General features: G+C 41.0%; 1 protein-coding gene across 16 annotated transcripts in view; it reads right to left on the minus strand.

The window, feature by feature from the left end:
• Positions 1–21,453, minus strand: part of sgip1a (SH3GL interacting endocytic adaptor 1a) — an 80,095-nt gene extending 58,642 nt beyond the window's left edge. For 11 of the 16 annotated variants that reach the window (XM_061883732.1, XM_061883722.1, XM_061883723.1 and 8 more), the window contains exon 1: positions 21,063–21,453. In XM_061883732.1, the coding sequence (XP_061739716.1) occupies positions 21,063–21,072 (10 nt within the window). In that variant the 5' untranslated portion in view covers positions 21,073–21,453. The remainder of the gene's footprint in view (positions 1–21,062) is intronic. The other 5 variants (XM_061883733.1, XM_061883736.1, XM_061883728.1 and 2 more) reach the window with 1 other exon arrangement.
• Between the last annotated feature and the right edge of the window lie 5,195 nt (positions 21,454–26,648).

Genomic DNA, 26,648 nt, shown 5'->3' on the forward strand with positions numbered 1-26,648 from the left:
AGGTAATTTATTGAATGTTTCAATACTAGAAAGGAAAACATTGGCTTTAAGAAAGGTAGACTTTATTTGAAGTTGTTTTTGGCACTTTTAAATAAATTAAGACGGTAAACATTACGTGAGTTTGTTGCCCGTCTGTGACGTCATGGCCACACACTATCAAAACACATCTGAAGAAAAGTAGGCGAACGAGAAATGAACAAGAAACCATTGCGATCCACTGTGTTGAAACACTTGGGCTTTTGCAAAGACATATATGTTCTTAGTAAGTCACTCACTGTTTGTAGGATACGTAAAACACAATGGCAACACGACAAATCTCTAGAACCACTTATGGCGCCATGATGGGACTTAACACATGCTGACTGCATAGCAGCGTTCATGGAGCAAACAAAGCAAAAGTTGGTTTCACTTGCTCTTTTATTAAATATTACTGCACTCCTGTTTATTTATATGAAAGTAATATAACAGTTGTAATATTTGTTGACTTCTAATGCCTGCGTTGGCGCAAGAATGACATCATAGAAGGTCGAATGTGATGTGAGTAACTGTTGACAAACAAAAAACAAACACCGAAAAAAGATTAACGAAAAAAATGTAGTACAAACGTGTACTTGATGACTAGAATCATCATCCGTTGGCCTGAAATAGCATCAATCAAATGAAGGAGAAAGTCCATTTTAGTGTGATTTAGGGAAACAATGTATGTTTGGGCACACACGCGATTTAATAAAATATAAAAAAAATATATAAATGAATAAACTTTCTTTCTATAATGTGTCTTTTTCTATTTTTAATGAGAATAATTGCAGATATAAATACTGTACTATGTAAAGTTGTTTTGTGTTTACTATCTGTACCTTGTTTGCCAAATCATTAAAAATACTTTCAAAATGTGCCCTTAATTCATACTTTACTTACTGTCACTAAGTTATATTAAGCCAATTAATGATTTGCATTGGATTAAAATGTTTTAAATATGTGCTTTGATTACATTCTGACAACAAAATTGCATTTGTGTCCAAATAGTGGTATTTTCTTCAGCAAATTTTAAATATGCAAGCGAGTAATAATTTGAGATTAATTATGATTAGTCATAGATTATTAAAAAAGTAATCAATTGACAGTCCTAACATTTATAGCCTTTTATGTATGCACTATTGATTTGTGATGCACCGAAAATTTGGCACCGAAAAAAGACTTTAATCACCAAACAGTGCTGCCGAAACTGGATGTTGTGATTAAGTAAACAAGACGCACAAAATTGTCTAGAGCAGGGGTCGGGAACTTTTTTGGCTAAGAGAGCCATACAAGCCAAATATTTTAAAAAGTATTTCCGTGAGAGCCATATAATATTTTTTCAAGACTGAATACAACTAAATGTGTGCATTTTTAAGTAAGACCAATATTTTTAGAGTATAATTCTCTTATTCTTTTTAATAACATTGTTATTCTGAAGCTAACCAACAATAAATAAAATACTTCTTACCATTAATGCGACTTCTTGAACAGGTGCGGTAGAAACCGGATGGATGGATTAAAATGCATGAGAATGTTTTATATTTTGAACATTATTTTTGACACTGTGATTACCAGCGGAATTATTCATTACTTACTGTGTTAAGCAATGTCAGCTAAGATTTATCTGAGAGCCAGGTGCAGTCATCAAAAGAGCCAAATCTGGCTCTAGAGCCATAGTTTCCCTATTTCTATTATTAGATGCTCAAAGCGCTCACAGAGAAGTGGGAACCCATCATTCATTCACACCTGGTGGTGGTAAGCTACATCTGTAGCCAAAGACTGACGGAAGCGTGGCTGCCAGTTTGCGCCTACGGCCCCTCCGACCACCACTTATCATTTATTCATCATTCATTCTCCAGTGTGAGCGGCAACGGGGGCAAGGGTGAAGTGTCCTGCCCAAAGACACAACGGCAGCGATTTGGATGTCAATAGGCGGGGAGCGAACTTGCAGCCCTCAGGTTTCTGGCACGGCCGCTCTACCCACTACGCCATGTCGCCCCAAATGTGCAAATACTGTATTAAGACGACAGTGGTGATTTTCAAGAAAAGAAAGTCCAACTGCAGCAAAAGTGTAACAAGTGTAACGTCATGCTCGCTGCAACTTACTTTTCGTCGGGGACATCTAGGGACAGAAGTGGAGTCTCTAAACACATGTTCATTCCATAATAACACCAGAAAAATATGCTAGAGTTGTGGCTAGTCGTTTTTAATATAAAATAAGTCACACAAAAATTAAGAACAGATTTTGAAATAATTCAGTCCAAAGGCACACCGAATAGTATATTGTGATCTACAGCAGTGGTTCTCAAATGGGGGTACACGTACCCCTAGGGGTACTTGAAGGTATGCCAAGGGGTACGTGAGATTTTTTTTAAATATTCTAAAAATAGCAACAATTCAAAAATCCTTTATAAACATATTTATTGAAAAATACTTCAACACAATATGAATGTAAGTTCATAAACTGTGAAAAGAAATGCAACAATGCAATATTCAGTGTTGACAGCTAGATTTTTTGTGAACATGTTCCAAAAATATTGATGTTAAAGATTTCTTTTTTTGTGAGGAAAAGTTTAGAATTAAGTTCATGAATCCAGATGGATCTCTATTACAATCCCCAAAGAGGGCACTTTAAGTTGATGATTACTTCTATGTGTAGAAATCTTTATTTATAATTGAATCACTTGTTTATTTTTCAACAAGTTTTTAGTTATTTTTATATCTTTTTTTCCAAATAGTTCAAGAAAGACCACTACAAATGAGCAATATTTTGCACTGTTAGACAATTTAATAAATCAGAAACTGATGACATAGTGCTGTATTTTACTTCTTCATCTCTTTTTTTTTTAACCAAAAATGCTTTGCTCTGATTAGGGGGTACTAGAATTAAAAAATTCTTCACAGGGGGTACATTACTGAAAAAAGGTTGAGAACCACTAATCTACAGTTTATCGTTATTGCAGTAGGCTGCAATATATATCTCGATGCAGATTTTAGGCCATACTGCCCATCCCTACCGTTGAGTAACGGTATCAATTCCCAGGTAATACAAATTATTTTCGTGTTAGTCTGAATGTGAAAGGTGCCCAACCCTATATAACAGACTTTATGCGGTAGGTTCTTTCCACCAAAAGGATTCTAAGACTTTTAAGTACTTGGTTATGGGTGGTCTAAATGTACCTAAGTAAGTCATCCCCTGAAATTACTTGCCGGTATTTTCTTTTTGTCATGTATATTTATACAAAAAGTTTTTACGCTATAAAATAGTGTGAGCACAAAAACAAAGTATAACAAATACTTCCAGCTCGTCTTACAAATCCTTCTCATAAAAAAAATAAAATCCCCATTGATCAGGGTGGCAGTTCGTCATAAGTTAGTACTACCTTAAATATACAGTACTTCAAGACTAACTTAGTGAGAAAATGAAGCACAGAAAACTGTCTGGGGACTTTATTGCTCAATTGAGTCTGCTTATTAAAAAAAGCATAGCATAAAGGGGAAAACCATGTTTTGATATTAAGGTCACGTCAAATTAAACTAGTAAGCCAAAGAAAAATGTTAACATTAGAAAGAATTTAAAACCTTCTCTTTCAACAGTTTACACCTCCTCTCTTCTCTCCAATAACCGGAATTCCCATTTGGGTAAAGGCACACCACTAATTCCACCCCTGCCTGTTAATACCTTGAGTATAGGTTTGTAAGAATAAAAGAATGCTGCATCTTTCCACAATCACAGTTGTCCAAGTTAGAACCAATGATGTCAGAAGGGGTGGAAAAAATGTCAACATCAACACTCATGTCAGGTTACTGAGAAAAAAACATTGAGCACTTATTCCATCCATTTTCTACCGCTTGTCCCGTTCGGGGTGGCTAGAGCCTATCTCAGCAGCATTCGGGCGGAAGGTGTTCATCAATCCAAATAAACATCTAATTATGTTTTTAAGATGATGCTAACACTCTCTTTTGCATGGGTTTTGTTGTAAAAGTCTTATTCGCACAGAAAGTTGCAACAACAACAAAACACAATGTGACAATTGCAGCAACTACAATTATAATGGGACATAATGCACAATGAAGTTGGAAAATTTGTAACTTAACATTACTTGATGAAAAACAACTGAGGTAACAACAACAACAACAACAACAAAGCAACTGCAATAAAAACAAACATTTATATGTTTACTTTCAGCTTTGATTCATTTAGACACAATAACATGCCACTTAGGCTGGGAATGACAGCTTACCTTGTTCAGAAACTTAAAACAACAAGCAAAGTCGTCCAAGTATGAATGGGCCTTTCAGTAATAAAATGATATACAGTATAAAATAGGTTAAAGAATAAAGTATGTCATTCTTTCAGAGCTCCATGACCATGTTGATCACTTTGGCATGCTGGTGTTAACAAATTTTACCGGGCTGCTGCAGACGGTCGCCTCGTTTTCACTACCTGAGTGTTTGCTCTTACAATAATGTCACTACAGCTTGGTTATTATTCAGGTTACGGACGTAAATGAAAGTGTAGTCTGTTGTTGTTGCAGTCTTGTTCGCCCCGTAATGGGTTGCATTTGATTTCCCCCACACGGCTCGCGGCGGTTTTAAATACTGGAATAAGTTTATTGTGTTGCTACTTTTTTTGAAGAAACTTTGCGAAATGAAGTCATTTTTTCCACGCCTGTTGACGCAAATCCAAAGCAGTGACAACACTTTTTTTTTGTTTGGAACAAAACGTCTTGTTCTTGGTCGCATTAGCCATGTTTTGCTGGTGTATGAGTCGTCACTAAGCAAGTAACGGCCGGGCGAGGGCTACAGAAGCTCATGGGGAAAAAATGTATACCTGAGCAAGAGAGTAAAAACATTAAATTTGTTCGCTTTTAAATCGTCCGCAACAAAAAACTTGAATTTATCAATAAAATCGATATATCGCCCAGGCCTACAATCCATTGGTTTTCTATATCGCTTATCCTCATTGGGGTCACAGGTACCTAGTAAGAGAAAGGATCCTTCAATTTACATGCATTTTTTCTCTACTTTATGAATTTAATCTACACAAGATGTTTTCAGAATTAATATAAAAAACAATCACAATCACAGGTGCCTCACAATACGAAGGTCCTGGGTTCGATCCCTGGGCTCTTTCTGTGTGGAGTTTCCATGTTCTCCCTGTGAGTGCGGCTTCCTCCCACCTCCAAAGACATGCACCTGGGGATCGGTTGATTGGCAACACTATCTGTGTTGGCCCTGCGAGTGAGGTGGCGACTTGTCCAGGGTGTACCCCAGCCTTCCGCCTGAGTGGAGCTGGGATAGGCTCCATCACCCCCTGACAGGGACAAGCGGTAGGAAATGGATGGATGGATGGATGTTTTTGCACTGATGCTTTTTGTACTCTGGTTAAATGATGGCGCAAAATATAATCTACGAAATGTATGTTTTCGTTTACCCCATCACCATAGCGAGATACTGTTGTTGACCATGTAACACATATCGTGAGGTACCTTGAGATTTCCGGTCCTGAGGCACAAACATGCAATGTAAAGCCCTACAGTCCTTTAACAGTTTAATTTGCACCATCTCACTCCTTGTTAAGACATCAGCATTCTGTCAACACTGAATGTATTCAAACAAAAGGCCACATTTATGCCTAACAAAGCCACTGTCAAGTCTAATCAGGAAGCAGCAAATCTAATCCTTCATTTTTACCAATAAGCTGACTCATATTGACAGAACGGTGGCTCAAAGACAATTCAACAATACAAGCCGCCCAAGTTTAAGTGTTTAATTAGCCCTCATGGGTGTTTTAGAATAAGACTGAGAACGAGGTACTCTGTGCCATGAGAGTTGGTTAAATTACTGTACAGTTCCCTCTTCAGCTGAGTCTCCAGTTTCCATCTGTCTTCCTCACTGTCTTTTAAATCAATTGCTGCTCTATTCCATGTAGGGGCTGATGCCTGCAAATAAAATATTCTCCGTGAATCACCCATCTGAGAGCTGCTGGGTATCCAACACACAGACGGGACCTCTCCTCACAAATCCAAATGTACAATGTGAATGGAAACTAGATGTTTTCATAAACCGAGATATAATGAAACACATTTTAATACATGGCCTTTCTTTTAACCCCTGGAATAATGAAGCAAGGTGTATGCTATATTTTATCAGCTTATGAAAAACCTAATCATTTGTTTAATGTAATATGACAAGTACTCAAAAACCTTTTGACCTTTACCAGATGCGGAGTTCTTCAAATAATGTTAGATTATTCACTTTGCAACTGTCGCCTCCCACAAGCATTACACGGTTTCTCTGCACAACCAGTATAGATCTAAGTGCTTCTAATCTCTTCCTTTAGCTGTGTTTTTGCATCACTGTGCTGTTGCATCATCTGCTGATTGAAACTGACATCTGTTTGCATTGGGTCTTCCTCTAAAGCCATGCACTAGAAATACATTGGGTGGCTGCTCACCCATTTACTCATACTCAAATCAAATGTGAAAATGCCAAATAGGAAGACATTGTTCATGACTGTATTATGTTTTAAGAATGTGATGACAAAAACGTATTAATGTAGAAAAGAATATGTACACCGTATAGTAGCAAACAGCAGAAAAAATGAGGCCAATGAAGTGTTGGACAAAATCATTGAATGCCTTTTTCCAGTTGTTTTGTGGGAGTGGTTAGCCAACTGCATTCACCTTTCAGGTTTCGAGGGGGTGCCAACACACCTATTTTTTCATTCATGTTCAATTAAATATCCAGTTCTTGATAATGGGGAACCTTAACTACCAATGGGTGCGACAGTACATATTGGGTACAGTACCTTTGGTATGGTTCAGAGTACAGATTGAGGCTTACGAATTCCCTACCCTGTGTGATTGCCCATAGTCAGGCATCTGTATCTGTATCGAGCAAGAGTGCCAAGGAAAGGCCACAGTTTGAAAAACTGTGGGCTTCACGGTGGCTGAGGAGTCTGCCTCACAATACGAAGGTCCTGCAGTCCTGGGTTCAAATCCAGGCTCGGGATCTTCCTGTGTGGAGTTTGCATGTTCTCCCCGTGAATGCGTGGGCTTCCTCCCACTTCCAAAGACATGCACCTGGGGATAGGTTGATTGGCAACACTAAATTGACCCTAGTGTTTGAATGTGAGTGTGAATGTTGTCTGTCTATCTGTGTTGGCCCTGCGATGAGGTGGCGACTTGTCCAGGGTGTACCCCGCCTTCCGCCCGATTGTAGCTGAGATAGGCGCCAGCGCCCCCCGCGACCCCAAAAGGGAATAAGCGGTAGAAAATGGATGAAAAACCTCTTTGTTGAAAATGTTAACTTTTAAGTATGGCAATTTGTTCCATAACCGCACCGAAAATGAATCAAAACATGACCTTAAAACCAGGGTACATACCAAACCGTGATTATGGCTTTATAATCCTTTACAAACATTAAATCTATTTATGCCACTTTCATTCTGTGTCTCTAAATATTCTGTCTTTAATGATTTTCCACTGTTCCACATACAGATAGTACCGTAAGTAGTTTGTGTGCATGCTTGTTTGTATAAAATACTTTTTTTAAAAGGACGATATAGATTTTAGGCTATATCGCCTATCCCAAATTAAACTGAAACAATGAAGTACTCAAGGTGTGATTAAATTTGCAATACAGTAGGTGCACTATATTGTAGTAAGGAAGCGGTTTGATGTCACTTGAGAGTAAACCTGTCTCCCCAGCTGCCGCTGTATTACACAAGCATGTCTGTTTATCTGGCCCTGAATCTTGTGCGTGATTATGCAAGTGTGTCAGTGAGAATGGGCGTGCCTGCTTTAAAAACAAAATGCAATTCATTCAAGAGAGTTGTTTTGTCACTGAATAAATTCACAAGTACGGTGCAAAAAAAAGTGCACACAAAAGTGCACACAAAAGCAAACCGCAACATTTCCCATTCGCCCACTTGTCTTTTCGTTTAGAGAAAGTTCAGCTGGGTCTCCGTCAACTTATTGTCAAACTCTGCCACGGTAGACTTTTCCTCCTGTGACAATGTCCGGATAAGCTATTTCTACTACTTGAAATAAACAAAACTGGCATAATTGACGACTGGGTCAATTATCGTAATTTTACATGATCAATAATGCCGTTTCCAGTCAAAGCCAAATATTGATGTTTTCCATCTGTGCTGCTGAACAGATGCACACAATTATTTCAAATTAATTTAAAGCTACCTTATCGTTCCTGATAGTATAGGTTTTATGGACACATTAAATAATGAGTAAACACACTACAATGGGATGGGGACTTTGCGATACTCTTTCCTTATGAGCTTTTGTCATCATCAGAGAGAGTACAAGATGAAAAATATTGGTTCTGCAAGGCCTGCATATGTAAAAAGCTTGTTGTCAATATTGACGGTTGACTTGCTAAGCATTACTGTTAAGGTAGAGGATATGGTTGTCTATGTACAGGAATCAGGACCTGGACATAGAGTATACGTCATGCCGGTCAATATGTTACATTTATGTGCACATAAACAAGCTACTTCAGCTGGGTAGAAAGAAATAATAACACTTACATTATAGTATGTGTGTCATTGGTCAAATCAAACCTCAAACATGAACTGTGTAATCTACATGTACAAACAAGTACAAGTACAAACAACCAAACATGATGCACCACTGGTTTTGGGAATCTTTTCTAAATTTAGTACCTAAACACATTAAATATTCACATTGCAGAGGAAACCAGATGGCAATAAAGTTTGTCTAAATCTAAGTCGTCACTAGCTATCATTGCTTTGAATTATTGTGGACAAAACATTTTTGTCATTACCGCATTTTGACATCCTAATCGCTGCCGTTGTGTCCTTGGGCAGGACACTTCACCCTTGCGCCCAGTGCCGCTCACACTGGTGAATGAATAATAGGTGGTAGTCGGAGGGGCCGTGGGCGCAAACTGGCAGCCACGTTTCCGTCAGTTTACCCCAGGGAAGTTGTAGATATGAAAGTAGCTTACCACTACCATGTGTGAATGAATGATGGACTCTCACTTCTCTGTGAAGCGCTTTGAGTGTCTAGAAATGTGCTATATAAATCTAATCCATTATTATTATTATTATGATTATTACTGGATTGATCAATCTCCAAAGCTTCTAAAGCAACAGATTGATACATCTCCAAATTCTAAGCCCAAACTGCCTGTGAATGAACATTTTGATTGTTTACCAAGCTCTCAGTTCTTATATTTTAAGACAGTTAAAAGGGACTAATGCAGTGTGTCCTCACTGACCTCTGTTCTGCTGCACCAAGGGTTTATCCAAGTTGGTTTAGTTCAATCAGACAAGCGGTAAGAACCCAGTCTTTGGACAGCCACATGGCAAGCGAGTAAGTAACACGCTTGAAACCCAGGCTATGGGGGAAATTCATATTTTTGGAGGACCAAACCTCCATGTGGAATGGATTTATCACTCATATGAAACAAACATATTTCTGAAAAGGAAAGAGGTTGCCAGGTAAATCCAAGTACCATTGAATCGATGCCTTGAAACCAACATTAAGTAATCAGCCCATCTCTTCAACCCCATTTGTTACCCATGAACACCCATACAGGCCATGGCAGGAAGCTTTAAAAAGCAAAGCTACCAAGGATTAGCTTCCAATTTTAACACTTGACTATAATCCCACAATCACACACAGGTCCTGCTAAGCCCGAGCTAGCCATCCAAAAGGAAGCAAAGTTTTTTGTTCTTCTCTGAATGCAGTGGCTGCCAAACAATAAGAATTGCTTGTGAAAAATATGGTCAATAAAGGGACAAAACAAAAGAAGAAAAATAGAACATTATATGATACAATTATTAATCAGACTTTGTATGTTCACATATATGCACAATGTGTTAGGGTGTGAATTGGGGTTTTTGTTATTTTAAAGAACTGAAACGGCAAACAACATGGTGCCCTAAAGTTGGCATATTTAAATAACATTCAAGGGCATTCCATTATTATTTCATAATTACTGACCAGTCACACTCAACTCTAAACACATGAGCATGTCTTTCAGACTGTGGAGGATTAAAACGTATTTTATGGACTTTGTGGTGTCCGGGGATCAGTCAGAGTATCCAACAAGTCTAGTAGTGTGCTGTCTGCTTTGGATAATGTGGACGATAGCTGAGGTGCCTTAATTTGTTATAATCTACAGGTCAACAGGGAAATATGGCTAATAACAAAATGAAAATCATAAAAGGAGCAAATTCCAAACAGCTCGTTTGGCAGAAGTAGGACGGAACACAATATTAATATCTGAACATGGCCTCTATGGTTTGATTTCAAATTTTCGGGACTTATGCAGATCCCAAATACAAAACAGCGGGTAGCAATAGGTAAGAAAAGTTTAAGAAAATTTGTTTGTGCATAATAAGGCCGCTTTAAGATGTTCACTTTTACATATATAGTTTTTCATCAACATTAAGCTATAGGGCCGCAACAGTTAATCAATTCATTCATTTAGAAAAAAGCTTTGATTTATATTCTGTTGCTTTGATTAATCCTTTAATGAATGCAGCTAACAAAAATTAAAACATTTCCGGAACACATGGAGTGCCCAGAACTTTAAATATGCAGACATAGTTTACGCTCAGCCGATGCAATAGAAAGCACATAACGGATGTAGTGTGTGGGTGACATGATCTATTGTGGCAGCTAATAGCAGAGTTTTTTTTATTGTTTTTGTTTATTATTATTATTATTAATGAACACATGCATAAGAGGAACTGCATTTTTTTTGGAATTATGACTATCATTCACAATCATTAGGAAATACAAGAACACACATCTTTTTTTAGGATATGAAAGATGATCCGGCTCAGTGGCCTTGTGGTGAGAGTGTCCGCCCTGAGATCAGTAGGATGTGCATTCAAACCCTGGCCGAGTCATACCAAAGACTACAAAAAATGGGACCCACGGCCTCCCTGCTTATTGCTATTACCTCCTTGCTTGGCACTCAGCATCAAGGGTTGGAATTGGGGGTTAAATCAATCAATCAATCAATGTTTACTTATATAGCCCTAAATCACTAGTGTCTCAAAGGGCTGCACAAACCACAACACAAACCACTACGACATCCTCGGTAGGCCCACATAAATCATCAAATAATTCCCGAGCGTGGCCCACGCTGCTGCTCACTGCTCTCCTCACCTCCCAGGGGGTGAACAAGGGGATTGGTCAAATGCAGAGGACAAACTTCACCACACCTAGTGTGTGTGTGAAAATCATTGGTACTTCAACTTTAATGATGAAAAATGCTCGAAAGATGTGGTTAATGAGAGTCACCCTAATAGCTTTCAAAGCCCTCTAAAAAAAACTTCAAAACTCTCCATCAACATTTTATTAAAACACTGCAAGTCCATATACAATGTAGTAACAGACACGTACATAACAATATGTAATATGTACAATATTTTCCGTACGTTGTATGGGTGACTCAGATTATTTGCGATCATTATTTGTAACAATTCTTAATCTATTAAAAAAAAACTCAAAAATATATTTTATTATTATCATTATTATTATTATTTACTTGTTTTTTTATCAATCTGTTCTGTTCAGCCACTCAGGCAAATCATATTCTTGATGTAGATGCCCATATCTGCTGTACGGATTTACTTTACAAAAAGATAAGTGTTGGATACTTCTCTTGTAGTCTTATTTGTATTTGACTTTATCAAATGTTTGGAAAGTATTTTATTTAAGAAAACCAGCTTTCTTTTATGTAATATAAAAATTAAACAGAGCTGTTTATTTTTTGGAGGAATGTAGTTACCGTATTTCCTTGAATTGCTGCCGGGGCGCTAATTAATTTAAAACCTCTTCTCACTCCTGCGCTTACCAAAGGCATCCGGTAAAAGTAAACATGCGCTAATTATTTTAAAACCTCTTCTCACTCTGGCACTTATCAAAGGTATGCAGTAAAAATTTGAGTGGGATGTAAGCTTGGACCTTAAATCCTACTGAATAGCTCTTAATCTTCTTCCCTTTATGCGATTTCAAGTTACCGGTATTGAAATGAGCCTTCTCCATTTTGAAAATGATGACAGAAGAAGTATCACTCGTGACGTCACGAGTTCGACCAGGCGGTAATACTAAGCATACGCTAATTATTTTGGGAAGCGACTTTGACCCGGCAGTAATTCCAGGCAGGCGCATACTATATGCCCTGCGGCAATTCAAGGAAATACGGTAATCATAAAATTGGCATCCAATTAGGGCTGGGCGATATATCGATACAAACAATATATCGTAGGTTTGTCTCTGTGCGATATATAAAATGACTATATCATAATATTCGATTATATGTTCTCACACAGTTGCTTTTAGCTGCGGGCATTACATTACTGGGGTTTGTCACTCCTTCTCGTCTCTCCTTCTCAGAGAGACGTAAAACAAGCCCGCCTTCTTACATACGTCACATACTGTCGCGCGTCTAGCGTCATACGCTCTCGCGGAGCAGAGAGGTAGCAGCATGGCTAACGTTAGCTGAGGCAGGTGGCTCAAGCGGAGCGGAGGGGAGCTTGTGACAATACAACAGAGAGAGGGTGCGAAACTGATCAAAAATGCCCAAAATAAAGAGCAGGGGATCCATCATCTGGCAGTGGTTTGGCTTCAAGTGGGAAGATATTCAGCAGACAACAGCAATATGGAGCAGAAGTGTTACTACAAAAAGGTAGCAACAATATTAATTTGTTCGTTTATTTAAAAAGTCACCCGTGAGAGAATGAAAAGTATTTAATAACTGCAGTTTTGGTCAATTGACTTAGTTGTGATTTCCCTTTCTGCATGAAAGTTTAAAAGTAGCATATATTAATGCAGTATGAAGGAGAATGTTTTAATGTAGACACATAAAATCATCATACTGCTGTGATTATATGCATCAAGTGTTCATTCGAGGCCAAGGCAAAATATCGTAATATATATCGTACATCGCAATATGCCATAAAAATATTGTGATATTAATAAAAGCCAATATCGCCCGGCCCTACATCCAATGTTACTAAAAAAAAATTGATTGTGAATCGAAAATAAATTCTGATTCGAATCGTTACCCCCAAGAATCTAATTGAATCATGTGGTGCCCAAAGATTCAAAGCCTTTGTAGTTTGGTCATTTCAAGCATTGCCAGAACTTCTTTTCTCAGCGCATATACAATATTTCCGTTTCCATAGCAGCGCACTTCCGACTTCCAGCAACAAATATGTGTTCCTACTTCCAAAAACAAACGCTTGTGTTTTCTAATCTAATACACGCAGAACATCATGCTTGTTATTACAACTGCAGTACAAACCGTATGCTGTCGAGCTTGTTATGTACAAACAAAACATAAAATGTCGGATAATACGTTACAGATACCGTAATATGATTGTTGTTCATGTTTTTCAGGCAGTACAGATTGGTGTCCCATCGCATTGTGTTGTGGATTACAGACTCAGAAGCGATTCAGGTGGTGACATAGAAGCTATCTTATCTCTTGCCATAGCCAGTTTACAACTAATGTTGTAGCATGCCGATGTGTTACCACGCTGGAAAAAAAAAAGAATTCCTCTGTGTTTACTCCTACAATAACAATGTCGCTGCAGCTTGGTTACGGAACGTAAATGAAGTATTGATGACGGTTTTTGAATGCATTTTTAAAGTGATTTAGAGGTAGAATTGATTGCTCCCAATAGCTGCATTGCTAGCCACTTACTGTAGAACGAGCCAATTTAAAAAAATGATAATGCAAAAAAACAACTTTTGTCTTCATGTCTCTCATTGGGACTGTGAACGATAAGCAAATTTCCCCCAAAAAGTGCCGTTCCTCTTTAAAAGTGCAATTTCAATGTTGAATACGTGCATTAGAAACAAATAAAGGTTATGGCAAGCAAAACAAAATATTTATTTTAACTATTCTCTCTAAAATACAAATTGAGGCTGTAAAGTGTGTTTATCTGATTATTAGATTATTTTTTTAAAAACAAATCGATAAATTACTCGATTACTAAAATAATTGATAGCTGTAGGCCCACTTGAATCTATCAAATGTAGCGGATCTGGCCAAGAAGGTAAGTAAGCTTTAAAACTTAAAGTAAACCTTTTAAAAACTGAAAACATGCGGATACTTTGTCTTGTTCAAGGGTTTAAAGAACAAACAATTGGGGGCCAATCCGATTGTTCTGCGATAGCATCAATTGGCAAAAACAACAATAAGAATGGAAGACTTCCTATGCAGAGCAAATCACCAATATGATGCAAAGACGTACCTCAGTTAAAAAAGTTTGTGATACGATCTTCCATCATTCAAGGATGGTACCTTAACTTACAAGTAATTTGAGATAAGAGCTGTCTCTCTGCTTTTTGTTATGCATTAAGTTGCCTGCATAATTTGAGTTATGAGCATTTCAGCCACGGTTAAAGTAGCATTTGTCCACAGCTTTGTTTTTGATTTTTTCGATAATTATAGTATAGAGTTGAATCTCTAAAATGTATTGTTGACCTGTTGCCACTATGCCTTTGTCCCATTAGCTTGTAATGTAGCTCTGCGATATGTATTGTGAAAATGTCCTTATCAAATAAATCAAATGAACAGCCCACAGCCAGAGATTGACACGTTGCTGCCCTCCAACCACTAGAACTGAGAATGTGAGTGCGAAGTAAGACACCAACCGAATCAGAAAAACAAACCATAATAAACCCTTCATATAGTGAAGCAAAGTCAGCTAAATATCGCGGCCGCAACACCATTAGTCTGCACCATTGCAAATCATGTGTTCGCGCATGCTTTGCTCTTTTGTGTCGATAGTGTTTAATGTTTAGGGGACATGCTGTAATCAAGTAAAAATAAACATAATGCGGTGATGAAAAATGCTTTGAACGGCGTTTGCAAATGTATTATGCTCAGAATTGTATTTGTTTTATTTGAGATACAATTTGAACATAAATTAATATATACGTTATGTAGGCTTCAGCCACACCCGCGACCCAGACAGGGACAAGCTGTAGAAAATGGATGGATGGACTAATAACCAATATCATATCAAACCTTACCATAATCAAAAGAGTTTATAGCTACAATTCAAGAAAAATAAAAAGATAAGAAATAAATGAAGAAATACACATTCTGTTTTAATTTGGTACCCATTGAATTTTCCAGGGACCCACTCAAATCAGTACCTGTGGGTCCCGGGGACTCACTACAATGAAAACCTATCAACAATACTGGTACACATTACCTAAACAAATGCAAAAAAAACTATCTATGACTCATTTAAATCATTTGTTTTTGGCCCTGAAAGTCGTCTTTATCTATGGAATTCTTAACAGAAACAATAAAATTTAGAATGTAAAAATATCGACCTAATCACTGAAGGGTAGATCATATGCTGACACTACCCTTGGTGTCCATCCATCCATCCATTTTCTACCGCTTTTCGACACCACCAATATATGCATCAATCAACCTCCTCTTACGTGTCGAGTACTAACCATGACAATGCTGACACAGCAACAATTCTCAAATTGTCCTCTGTCAAACTCGTATTAACCCACTTTTTAATTTCCTTGTAATAGCTGCTTCCATCTACACTTCTTTACGTTTACTACACAATTATTTTATTGGTATAGTTCAAGATAGATCTAGCGGTTAGCTTAGCTATCAGGATGATTGCTCTTGACTTGCTATCGTAGTATAACATATTTAACCTCATCCTTCAGTTATAATACTTGATCAAGATACTTAAGATACTAAGAAATGCAATTTATTTTCCATAAAGGAGGTGACACTTGGCCAATATGTCTGATTCGGATTATCATTATTGTTTAGACACGGTTTTTCTGGCTCAAATTGAGGCAGATGTGGTACAATCCTGAAAAACATTGTATTGTTTTTCAATTTACAGTAACATGCTGTAAAGAACAACCTAACATTTATTGTTATTTGTATTAATTTCATGGGTACTTTGCTGTAAAATCATAAGTCAAGCAGATATTTAGGTATTTATTCTTATTTAGACAAAAAATGTTTGGATAGTATAATATACTGTAATATTTGATGCAATAATGGATACTCCATCCATCCATCCATCCATCTTCTTCCGCTTATCCGAGGTCGGGTCGCGGGGGCAATAGCCTAAGTAGGGAAACCCAGACTTCCCTCTCCCCAGCCACTTCCTCTAGCTCTTCCCGGGGGATCCCGAGGCGTTCCCAGGCCAGCCGGGAGACATAGTCTTCCCAACGTGTCTTGGATCTTCCCCGTGGCCTCCTACCGGTTGGACCTAGGGAGGCGTTCGGGTGGCATCCTAACCAGATGCCCGAACCACCTCATCTGGCTCCTTTCGATGTGAAGGAGCAGCGGCTTTACTTTGAGTTCCTCCCGGATGGCTGAACTTCTCACCCTATCTCTAAGGGAGAGCCCCGCCACACGGCGGAGGAAACTCATTTCGGCCGCTTGTACCCGTGATCTTATCCTTTCGGTCATGACCCAAAGCTCATGACCATAGGTGAGGATGGGAACGTAAATCGACCGGTAAATTGAGAGCTTTTCCTTCCGGCTCAGCTCCTTCTTCACCACAACGGATCGGTACAACGTCCGCATTACTGAAGACGCCGCACCGATCCGCCTGTCGATCTCACGATCCACTCTTCCCCCACTCGTGAACAAGACTCCTAGGTACTTGAACTCCTCCACTTGGGGCAGGGTCTCCTCCCCAACCCGGAAATGGCATTCCACCCTTTTCCAGGCGAGAACCATGGACTCGGACTTGGAGGTGCTGATACTATTAAAGTTAAAAAGGCATGCAATTTCAAGCAGTATATATATTATTTTTGTCAAAAAGAAAAAAATCCATTACATTTAGTGAGAAAATATTGAGTACTTTATTGACACATATCGATTCCAGGTGTTTGAGGGCCAGGTAAAATCATGTTGCAGGCCAGATCGGGCCCCCGGGCTTTGAGTTTGACACCTGTGGTCTAAGCAATTGCATAAGACAATGATGGGCTCAGAGCTTGTATGGTGGGGCCACTTTTGCTTGAGACACTCATAGATGATTTAGAAACAGCCTTCAAGCTCTCTGTGGGCAAAAATTTCCAGATGTTGTCACCACCATGAATTATTACATTTCAACTGCCTGTTACGTTAATTTCTCTGCTCTGTTTCACCTGGACTCTTGACTTTCCTCGTCACGAGATCGCTTTTAAAGTAGTGGCTGATTTTGCCTGCCTTAGCTGCAACACTAAAAAATATAAACGTTACTCTGACACGGAGGATTTTTTTTTTTTTAATAAACACGACATGCTTTTAATGCTTTCTTGGGGCAACACCTTTTAGTTGACCTTGTACCAGTCAATCTGTAACGTCATGAAACTCTACCTGATCCTATGCATACTTCCAATAAATTATTCAATCAATCGATCTATTATAATTAGTCAGAAATGTTTGAAAACAAAGCTAACACTACTTGCTGTGTTCAAGTACCAGAGACAAAATGTTCACAGCACAGTCACAATAGAATGATAAATGACACAATATGTTACTGCATATGCCAGCAGCTAAATTAGGAGCCTTTGTTTGTTTACTACTAAAAGACAAGTTGTCTTGTATGTTCACTATTTTATCTAAGGACAAACTTCCAATAAAAAACATATGTTTAATGTATCGTAAGATTTTTTGTTAAAATAAAGCTAATAATTACATTTTTGGGGTCCCCTTTTTTTATTTAGAAAAGTACCGAAATAGTTTGGTATCGGTACTAAAATATTGGTATCGGGACAACCTGCTCAGTGGTTAGAGTGTCCGCCCTGAGATCGGTAGGTTGTGAGTTCAAAGCCCGGCCGAGTCAAACCAAAGACTATAAAAATGGGACCCATTACCTCCCTGCTTGGCACTCAGCATCAAGGGTTGGAATGGGGGTTAAATCACCAAAATGTTTCCCGGGCGCAGCCACCGCTGCTGCTCACTGCTCCCTTCCCCTCCCAGGGGGTGAACAAGGGGATGGGTCAAATGCAGAGGTTAATTTAACCCCACATAGCGTGTGTGTGACTATCATTGGTACTTTAACTTTTTTTTAACTTTAACACTACACCCTACAGAGCTTGGGTTCGGTTTTGAGTTTTTCCTTGCCTCCGTCACTTAAGTCCTTGCTCTGTTGGTTCACGTCAGTAGGAGTAACATCGTTTTAGACCTGCTCCATGTCTAAATTGCCTTAAGATACCTTGGCGCTATAAATTCACATGATTCCTAAACAAAACAGAACAAAGAACAAAAGTAAATAGAGCAGATTTCAAGGCCTACTGAAACCCACTACTACCGACCACGCAGTCTGATAGTTTATAGATCAATGATGAAATATTAACATTGCAACACATGCCAATACGGCTGGTTTAGTTTACTAAATTGCAATTTTAAATTTCCTGCGAGGTATCCGGTTGAAAACGTCGCGGAATGATGACGCGTGCGCGTGACGTCACCGGTGGTAGCGGACATGTTCTCCCAGCACCGATCACGGCTAAAAGTAGCCTGTTTTTATCGCATAATTACACGGTATTCTGGACATCTGTGTTGCTGAATCTTTAGCAATTTGTTCAATTAATAATGGAGACTACAAAGAAGAAAGATGGTGGTGGAAAGCGGTCTACTGCAGCCAGCTGTAGCAACACAAACACAGGCGGTGGTTCTTTGTTTGTTGAGAAGCTTTAATAGGGAACAGAGCGGTCAAGCGAACATGGTTCTCTACCACATGTCAACCGGCAGGTTTCGGTGAGAAAATTGTGGTAATAAGTCGGCTCTTACCGTAAACATGAGCGGAGCTTGTATCGTTCCCCCTGCAGCTGTCAAAGAGGCAGCTGTGACTTTCTTGGCTCCTCCATGGCTTCCCTCAGAGACACTGGCGGTCACCACACCCCTTTCGACTTTCAGGTATGACTATATAATCTCACTAAAACACTAGTAACACAATAAGCAGATAAGGAATTTTCCACAATTATCCTAGTAAATGTGTCTAATAACATCTGAATTGCTCCCACTGCCCTCGTCTTTTTTTTTTCCTTCTAGTCCTTCACTCTTACTATCCTCATCCACAAATCTGACCACAGCTGACCTTTGACCTTTCTTTCCTAACGTCCCCTCCGCGCCTCCAAAACCAAACGAAACATGAAACAATGTAGGAACTTTTCTTGCGAGCGTTTGAAAGTTAGATGCAAATCTTTTATTTTGGTGCTTCAACTTGAATCTTGTGGGCGTCAACATGTTCAGTGTCCGTGACCATATATGGACGTGCTTACGTCAGGGGTGTCCAAACTTTTTCCACTGAGGACCGCACACTGAAAATTCAAAGCTAGTGGGGGCCATTTTGATATTTTATATTTTAAAAAAACAATACAATATATGTGTAACCAATATAAATGTGGGCCTCCACTCAGGCTTGATCTCAAGGACCCCAAAGGGTTTTAGTCAAAAAAATATTAAAAATGTGTCATTATTCATCCATCCATCCATCCATTTTCTACCGCTTATTCCCTTTCGGGGTCGCGGGGGGCGCTGGCGCCTATCTCAGCAACAATCGGGCGGAAGGCGGGGTACACCCTGGACAAGTTGCCACCTCATCGCAGGGCCAACACAGATAGACAGACAATATTCACACTCACATTCACACACTAGGGCCAATTTAGTGTTGCCAATCAACCTATCCCCAGGTGCATGTCTTTGGAAGTGGGAGGAAGCCGGAGTACCCGGAGGGAACCCACGCATTCACGGGGAGAACATGCAAACTCCACACAGAAAGATCCCGAGCCTGGATTTGAACCCAGGACTGCAGGAACTTCGTATTGTGAGGCAGACGCACTAACCCCTTTTCCACCGTATTTTTTTAAAATTATTATTCACGTTTTAAATCTCTAGTTCAACATTAGGTCCATCTGTCAATACAATTATTTTAAAGATTTAAGTTGTATGCTATTTTTGTCACAAAAAAAACACAAAATATGGGGACGGCGTGGCGCAGTGGGTGAGTGGCCGTGCGCAACCCGAGGGTCACTGGTTCAATCCCCACCTAATACCAACCTCGTCACGTCCGTTGTGTCCTGAGCAAGACACTTCACCCTTGCTCCTGATGGGTGCTGGTTAGGGCCTTGCATGGCAGCTCCCTCCATCAGAGTGTGAATGTGTGTGTGGATGGGTAAATGTGGAAGTAGTGTCAAAGCGCTTTGAGTACCTTGAAGGTAGAAAAGCGCTACACAAGTACAACCCATTTATTTATCTTTCATCCTCGCTCATATTAATGGGGAAATTGTCGCTTTCTCGGTCCGAATCGAAATAGATGCTGGTGGCCATGATTGTAAACAATGTGAGGATGTGAGGAGCTCTACAACCGGTGATGTCACACGCACATGGTCTGCTACGTACTTACGGTACAGGCAAGGCTTTTTTATTAGCGACCAAAAGTTGCTAACTTTATCGTCGATGTTCTCTACTAAATCCTTTCAGCAAAAATATGGCAATATCGTGAAATGATCAAGTATGACACATAGAATGGACCTACTATCCCCGTTTAAATAAGAAAATCTCATTTCAGTAGGCCTTTCAGAGGTGATACTTAAATGCCAGCTGCGGCCTTCCCCCTCAGTGATGCCACCAAGGAGCACCTTTCATTTGTCTTTGCCTTCTCAATGCTCAAAATAACAACTATATGTAGAGCCAAACATGGGAAGGCGCAATGCCATCATGTAACTTGATGTGAATGTTGTATACATGCACAGGGTCGTACAACACCACACAAAGAGAATTCCTACAAGTCAGCCAGCTGGGCACATAAGCCCCTCTGCACAAAACCTTCAAATAATCCTTTAGAAGGGAAGTGGTAAACAAAAAAGAAGGGGGGTGGCGTTGAGAACAAAAGACCAAAAAGGTATATTCCATTTGTGTCACCATGTTTGCCTTCTCCTGAAGACAACATGACAGCTTATGACATTTGAACCCTCCAATATAGACTGAGGGGACAAGGACATAAAGGGGGGGATTACAGGAAAAGAGAGCTAAACCCTTACCTTCCATCATGGTTGCAGATTTGCATTCCTCTACCTACAACGATCCTCAGTGAGGTTCGGTGTGTGAGGCTAACGCCCTAGCTAACCGTGAGCCTCTAAAAAAAATGAAATAAAAAAAAAAAACAGACGTCGCCTGTCAACTAACCAAAGCAAGAGAAAGGCGCCGACATGGAGACATGCAGCAGAAACAGAGAGAGAGGAGGGGCGGAGGCCCTGGCCGGACTAGCCGCAGATAATAAAGAGCTGGGCGAGCTTTAATCCATGAATGGTGCTGTCGCTCGGCCTGCCGCTGCGGTTCTAACCTACACTCGCTGGAGGATGCTTCGGGGGGGAGAAGCTAGCCGGGGAGGGGAGAAGAACCCGAGAAGAGAAAGAGAGAGAGGGGGGGGGGCGTAGAGCTGCGCGCGCGTGTGTGTTTGGGAGCCGGGGCGGTTGTGTTGAGGGCAGTTTGCTGACGTCATAGGCATGCCCAGCCAATCCCCGCAGCCCTGTGACGAGTCACGTGGGCTGTAGCCTGACTTATTGGGAGGTTCTCTGGACTAAACACAAACTGCTGTGCGCACACGCTAAATACTAGCAGGAAGAAGACAACCTTAAACAAATGTACATGCTTTTACTCCATCCATCCATCCATCCATACATTTTCTACCGCTTGTCCCTTTTGGGATTGCTGGAGCCTATCTTAGCAGCATTCGGGCGGAAGGCGGTGCACACCCTGGAAAAGTCGCCCTTTCATCACAGGGCCAACACAGACAGACAGACAACATTCACACACTAGGGCAGTGGTTCTTAAAGGCCTACTGAAACCCACTACTACCCACCACACAGTCTGACAGTTTATATATCCATCCATCCATCCATCCATTCCGCTTATCCGAGGTCGGGTCGCGGGGGCAACAGTGTAAGCAGGGAAACGCAGACTTCCCTCTCCCCAGCCACTTCATCTAGCTCTTCCCGGGGGATCCCGAGGCGTTCCCAGGCCAGCCGGGAGACATAGTCTTCCCAACGTGTCCTGGGTCTTCCCCGTGGCCTCCTACCGGTTGGACATGCCCTAAACACCTCCCTAGGGAGGCGTTCAGGTGGCATCCTGACCAGATGCCCGAACCACCTCATCTGGCTCCTCTCCATGTGGAGGAGCAGCGGCTTCACTTTGAGTTCGTCCCGGATGGCAGAGCTTCTCACCCTATCTCTAAGGGAGAGCCCCGCCACACGGCGGAGGAAACTCATTCCGGCCGCTTGTACCCGTGATCTTATCCTTTCGGTCATGACCCAAGGCTCATGACCATAGGTGAGGATGGGAACGTAGATCGACCGGTAAATTGAGAGCTTTGCCTTCCGGCTCAGCTCCTTCTTCACCACAACGGATCGGTACAACGTCCGCATTACTGAAGACGCCGCACCGATCCGCCTGTCGATCTCACGATCCACTCTTCCCTCACTCGTGAACAAGACTCCTAGGTACTTGAACTCCTCCACTTGGGGCAGGGTCTCCTCCCCAACCCGGAGATGGCATTCCACCCTTTTCCGGGCGAGAACCATGGACTCGGACTTGGAGGTGCTGATTCTCATTCCGGTCGCTTCACACTCGGCTGCGAACCGATCCAGCGAGAGCTGAAGATCCCGGTCAGATGAAGCCATCAGGACCACATCATCTGCAAAAAGCAGAGACCTAATCCTGCGGTTACCAAACCGGAACCCCTCAACGCCTTGACTGCGCCTAGAAATTCTGTCCATAAAAGTTATGAACAGAATCGGTGACAAAGGACAGCCTTGGCGGAGTCCAACCCTCACTGGAAATGTGTTCGACTTACTGCCAGCAATGCGGACCAAGCTCTGACACTGATCGTACAGGGAGCGGACCGCCACAATAAGACAGTCCGATGCCCCATACTCTCTGAGCACTCCCCACAGGACTTCCCGAGGGACACGGTCGAATGCCTTCTCCAAGTCCACAAAGCACATGTAGACTGGTTGGGCAAACTCCCATGCACCCTCAAGAACCCTGCGGAGAGTATAGAGCTGGTCCACAGTTCCACGACCAGGACGTTTATAAGGCCTACTGAAACCCACTACTACCAACCACGCAGTCTGATAGTTTATATATCAATGATGAAATATTAACATTGCAACACATGCCAATACGGCCTTTTTAGTTTACTAAATTGCAATTTTAAATTTCCCGCGAGGCATCCTGTTGAAAACGTCGCGGAATGATGACGCTTATGTTGACGTGTGCTTGTGACGTTATTGGTTGGAGCGAACATTTCAGCCCAGCACCAAACACGGCTAAAAGTCGTCTCTTTTCATCGCATAATTACACAGTATTTTTGACATCTGTGTTGCTGAATCTTTTGCAATTTGTTCAATTAATAATGGAGACTATAAAGAAGAATGCTGTTGGTGGAAAGCAGTGGATTGCAGCTGCCTTTAGCAACCGAAACACGGCCGGTGTTTCTTTGTTTGGTGTGAAGCTTTAACACAGAGCGGTCAAGCGAACATGTTTCTCTGCGTCAACCAGCAAGTTTTCGGATGGGGAAATTGTGATATTAGGTCGGCACTTACCGGAGACTTGAGCGCACTATGCAACCTTCTCCTGCAGTTGTAAAAAAGGCAGCTGTGATCTTGGCTCTTCCATTGGCTTCTCTCAGAGACACTGGCGTTGAAAAACAAACTTTTATTGTTTTACTAAAGAAGGGTTCGGTGAAGGCGCATATGAAACTGGTGGGGTTCGGTACCTCCAACAAGGTTAAGAACCACTGCACTAGGGCCAATTTAATGTTGCCAATCAACTTATCCCTAGGTGCATGTCTTTGGAGGTGGGAGGAAGCCGGAGTACCCGGAGAGAACCCACTTAGTCACGGGGAGAACATGCAAACTCCACACAGAAAGATCCCAAGCCCGGGATTGAACCCAAGACTGCTCAGGACCTTCATATTGTGAGGCAGATGCACTCACCTCTGTTCCACCGTGCTGCCCCGCTTTTACTCCGTCATGTCTTATTAAGTCGGTGGAGAGTCCGTTTAGAAATGCCTTATTTTGCACAGGACTACTTGTGGCAGTGGCTCGCTGACAATAAGCTAGGCTGACCATACTGTGAAATCCCAAAAAGAGGACACATATGTGCGTGCCAAGGCGGGCAGCACGCCAAGGAAGGGTCCAGGTGAAAAACACACAAAATATGCAAAATCTTCCACCAAAAATATTTTTCAAAGTGGAATATTTGATGTGTTGTGTTACGGTGTAGATGTTCTTCCGAAATGTGTTTGTCATTCTTGTTTGGTGTGGGTTCACAGTGTGGCACATATTTGGAACAGTGTTAAAGTTGTTTATACGGCCACCCTTGTTGTGTCCTGTATGGTTGTTGACTAATTATGCCTTGATTGACGTTCAACCTCACAAATGTTGCTGCATGCGCTCACCTTCACAATTTGTTTTGTATTTAACTCCTCTTAACCCTCTATGTTCATTGAAAATACAGGCAACCTTGACACAAAACACCGGACATTTGAGGCATAGGGACGGCGTGGCGCAGTGGGTGAGTGGCCCTGCGCAACCCGAGGGTCCCTGGTTCAAATCCCACCTAGTACCAACCTCGTCACTTCCGTTGTGTCCTGAGCAAGACACTTCACCCTTGCTCCTAATGGGTGCTGGTTGGCGCCTTGCATGGCAGCTTCCTCCATCAGTGTGTGAATGTGTGTGTGAATGGGTAAATGTGGAAGTAGTGTCAAAGCGCTTTGAGTACCTTGAAGGTAGAAAATCGCTATACAAGTACAACCCATTTATTTATCATTTATTTAAGAAACCCCGCCCGGACACCCCGGACATGTCCGGGGAAAAGAGGAAGTATAGTCAGTCTACAATAAGCTATCCATACACTTAGGTAAAACGGAATCCATTCTATTTGGGTCCCAAATCAACCTTGAGAAAGTCAGTGGCGTTACTTTTCAAGTGGTTGACACTGTTATCACCAGGAAAGATGAGGTCACCTACCTAGGTTCCATTGTAAAGGCTAATCTTTCCTGTGATAAAATGGCAACCAAGGTAATCAAAAAGGTTAACCATAGAACAAGATTCCTCTACAGAATCTCCTCTCTGGTCAACAAAAGCACCTTGAGGAGTCTAGCGGGAACTTTCATTCAACCCTTTTTTGATTACGCATGCACCTCTTGGCAGAGGTGTGGACTCGAGTCACATGACTTGGACTCGAGTCAAGAATTTAATGACTTTAGACTTGACTTGACAAAATGTAAAGAGACTTGCAACTCGAATTAGACTTCAACATCAATGACTTGTGACTTGACTTGGATTTAAGCCTTTTGACTTGACAAGACTTGCTACTTTCTCCAAAACCCATCCATCCATCCATCCATCCATTTTCTACCGCTTATTCCCTTTCGGGGTCGCGGGGGGCGCTGGCGCCTATCTCAGCTACAACCGGGCGGAAGGCCCAATGATTAAAAAGTTATTCAGGAGCGCTGTGTATCTTTCATTGTGTACGTTTGTGTCTGTCAAAGAAGAGCTGTCAAACAACGCGCCAGTGAGGGAAAATTATGCCAAAAATAGTTTTGTTCGGGTATTACAACTACGAGTTGGTCAACAAAAAAGGAATTACGGTATGCAAAACATGCGGTTCGAAGATTACAGACAGAGACTCAACAATTTCCAAATTCGTTCGACATGTTTATGTGTACGCACACATCAACACACATACAGTATGAGATGAGATCAATGAGATAAGGTGAGAACAGGATAGAAACTGCTGTGAAACGAGTTACAATGCAATATGCAGTGGAAATACAATGTTAAAGTTTTTGTGTAAATAAGTACAGTTGCACTTGTTTTTTCAAATGTGCTTATTCTGTAAAGGAATGAGTTAAATGTTTAAAATGACTGGTTAATAGTGCTATTGTGGAGTGTAATGTCAACACAATTTTTGTTCCTGCTATTTCAAATGCACTTGTTTTAATAAATAAATACAGTGCTTTAAAAGCATACACAATCTGTGTAAATATATTAGTTTGTGGTTAAAAAAGGACTTGAAAGGACTCGAAACTCAAAATGGAGCACTTGGGACTTGACTTGAAACTTTCCAGTCTTGACATTGGACTTGACCCTGGACTTGCCTGTCTTAACTCAGGACTTGAGGGCAAAGACTTGAGACTTACTTATGACTTGCAAAACAATGATTTGGTCCCACCTCTGCCTCCTGGTACCCCAGCACCTCCAAAACCCTCAAATCTAGACTCCAAACATCCCAGAAATAGCTTGTCAGGTTACTTCTAGACCTCCACCCCAGATCAAACGTCACTCCTACCCACTTCTCTAAAGTGGGCTGGCTCAGGGTGGAGGACAGAGTAAAACAACTTGCACTGAGCCTAATCTATAAAATTCGCTCCACCTCCCTGATACCGAAGTATATGTCAAACTACTTCCAGAACGTAAATGACCGCCATAACCACAACACCAGGGGGAGCTCCACAAACCACATTAAACCCAGATTCCGATCTAACAAAGGTTTTAACTCATTCTCCTTCTATGCCACATCAATATGGAATGCACTCCCAACAGGTGTAAAAGAAAGTGCAT

This window comes from Nerophis ophidion, linkage group LG22, assembly GCF_033978795.1.
Source record: "Nerophis ophidion isolate RoL-2023_Sa linkage group LG22, RoL_Noph_v1.0, whole genome shotgun sequence".
Classification (NCBI taxonomy): domain Eukaryota; kingdom Metazoa; phylum Chordata; class Actinopteri; order Syngnathiformes; family Syngnathidae; genus Nerophis; species Nerophis ophidion.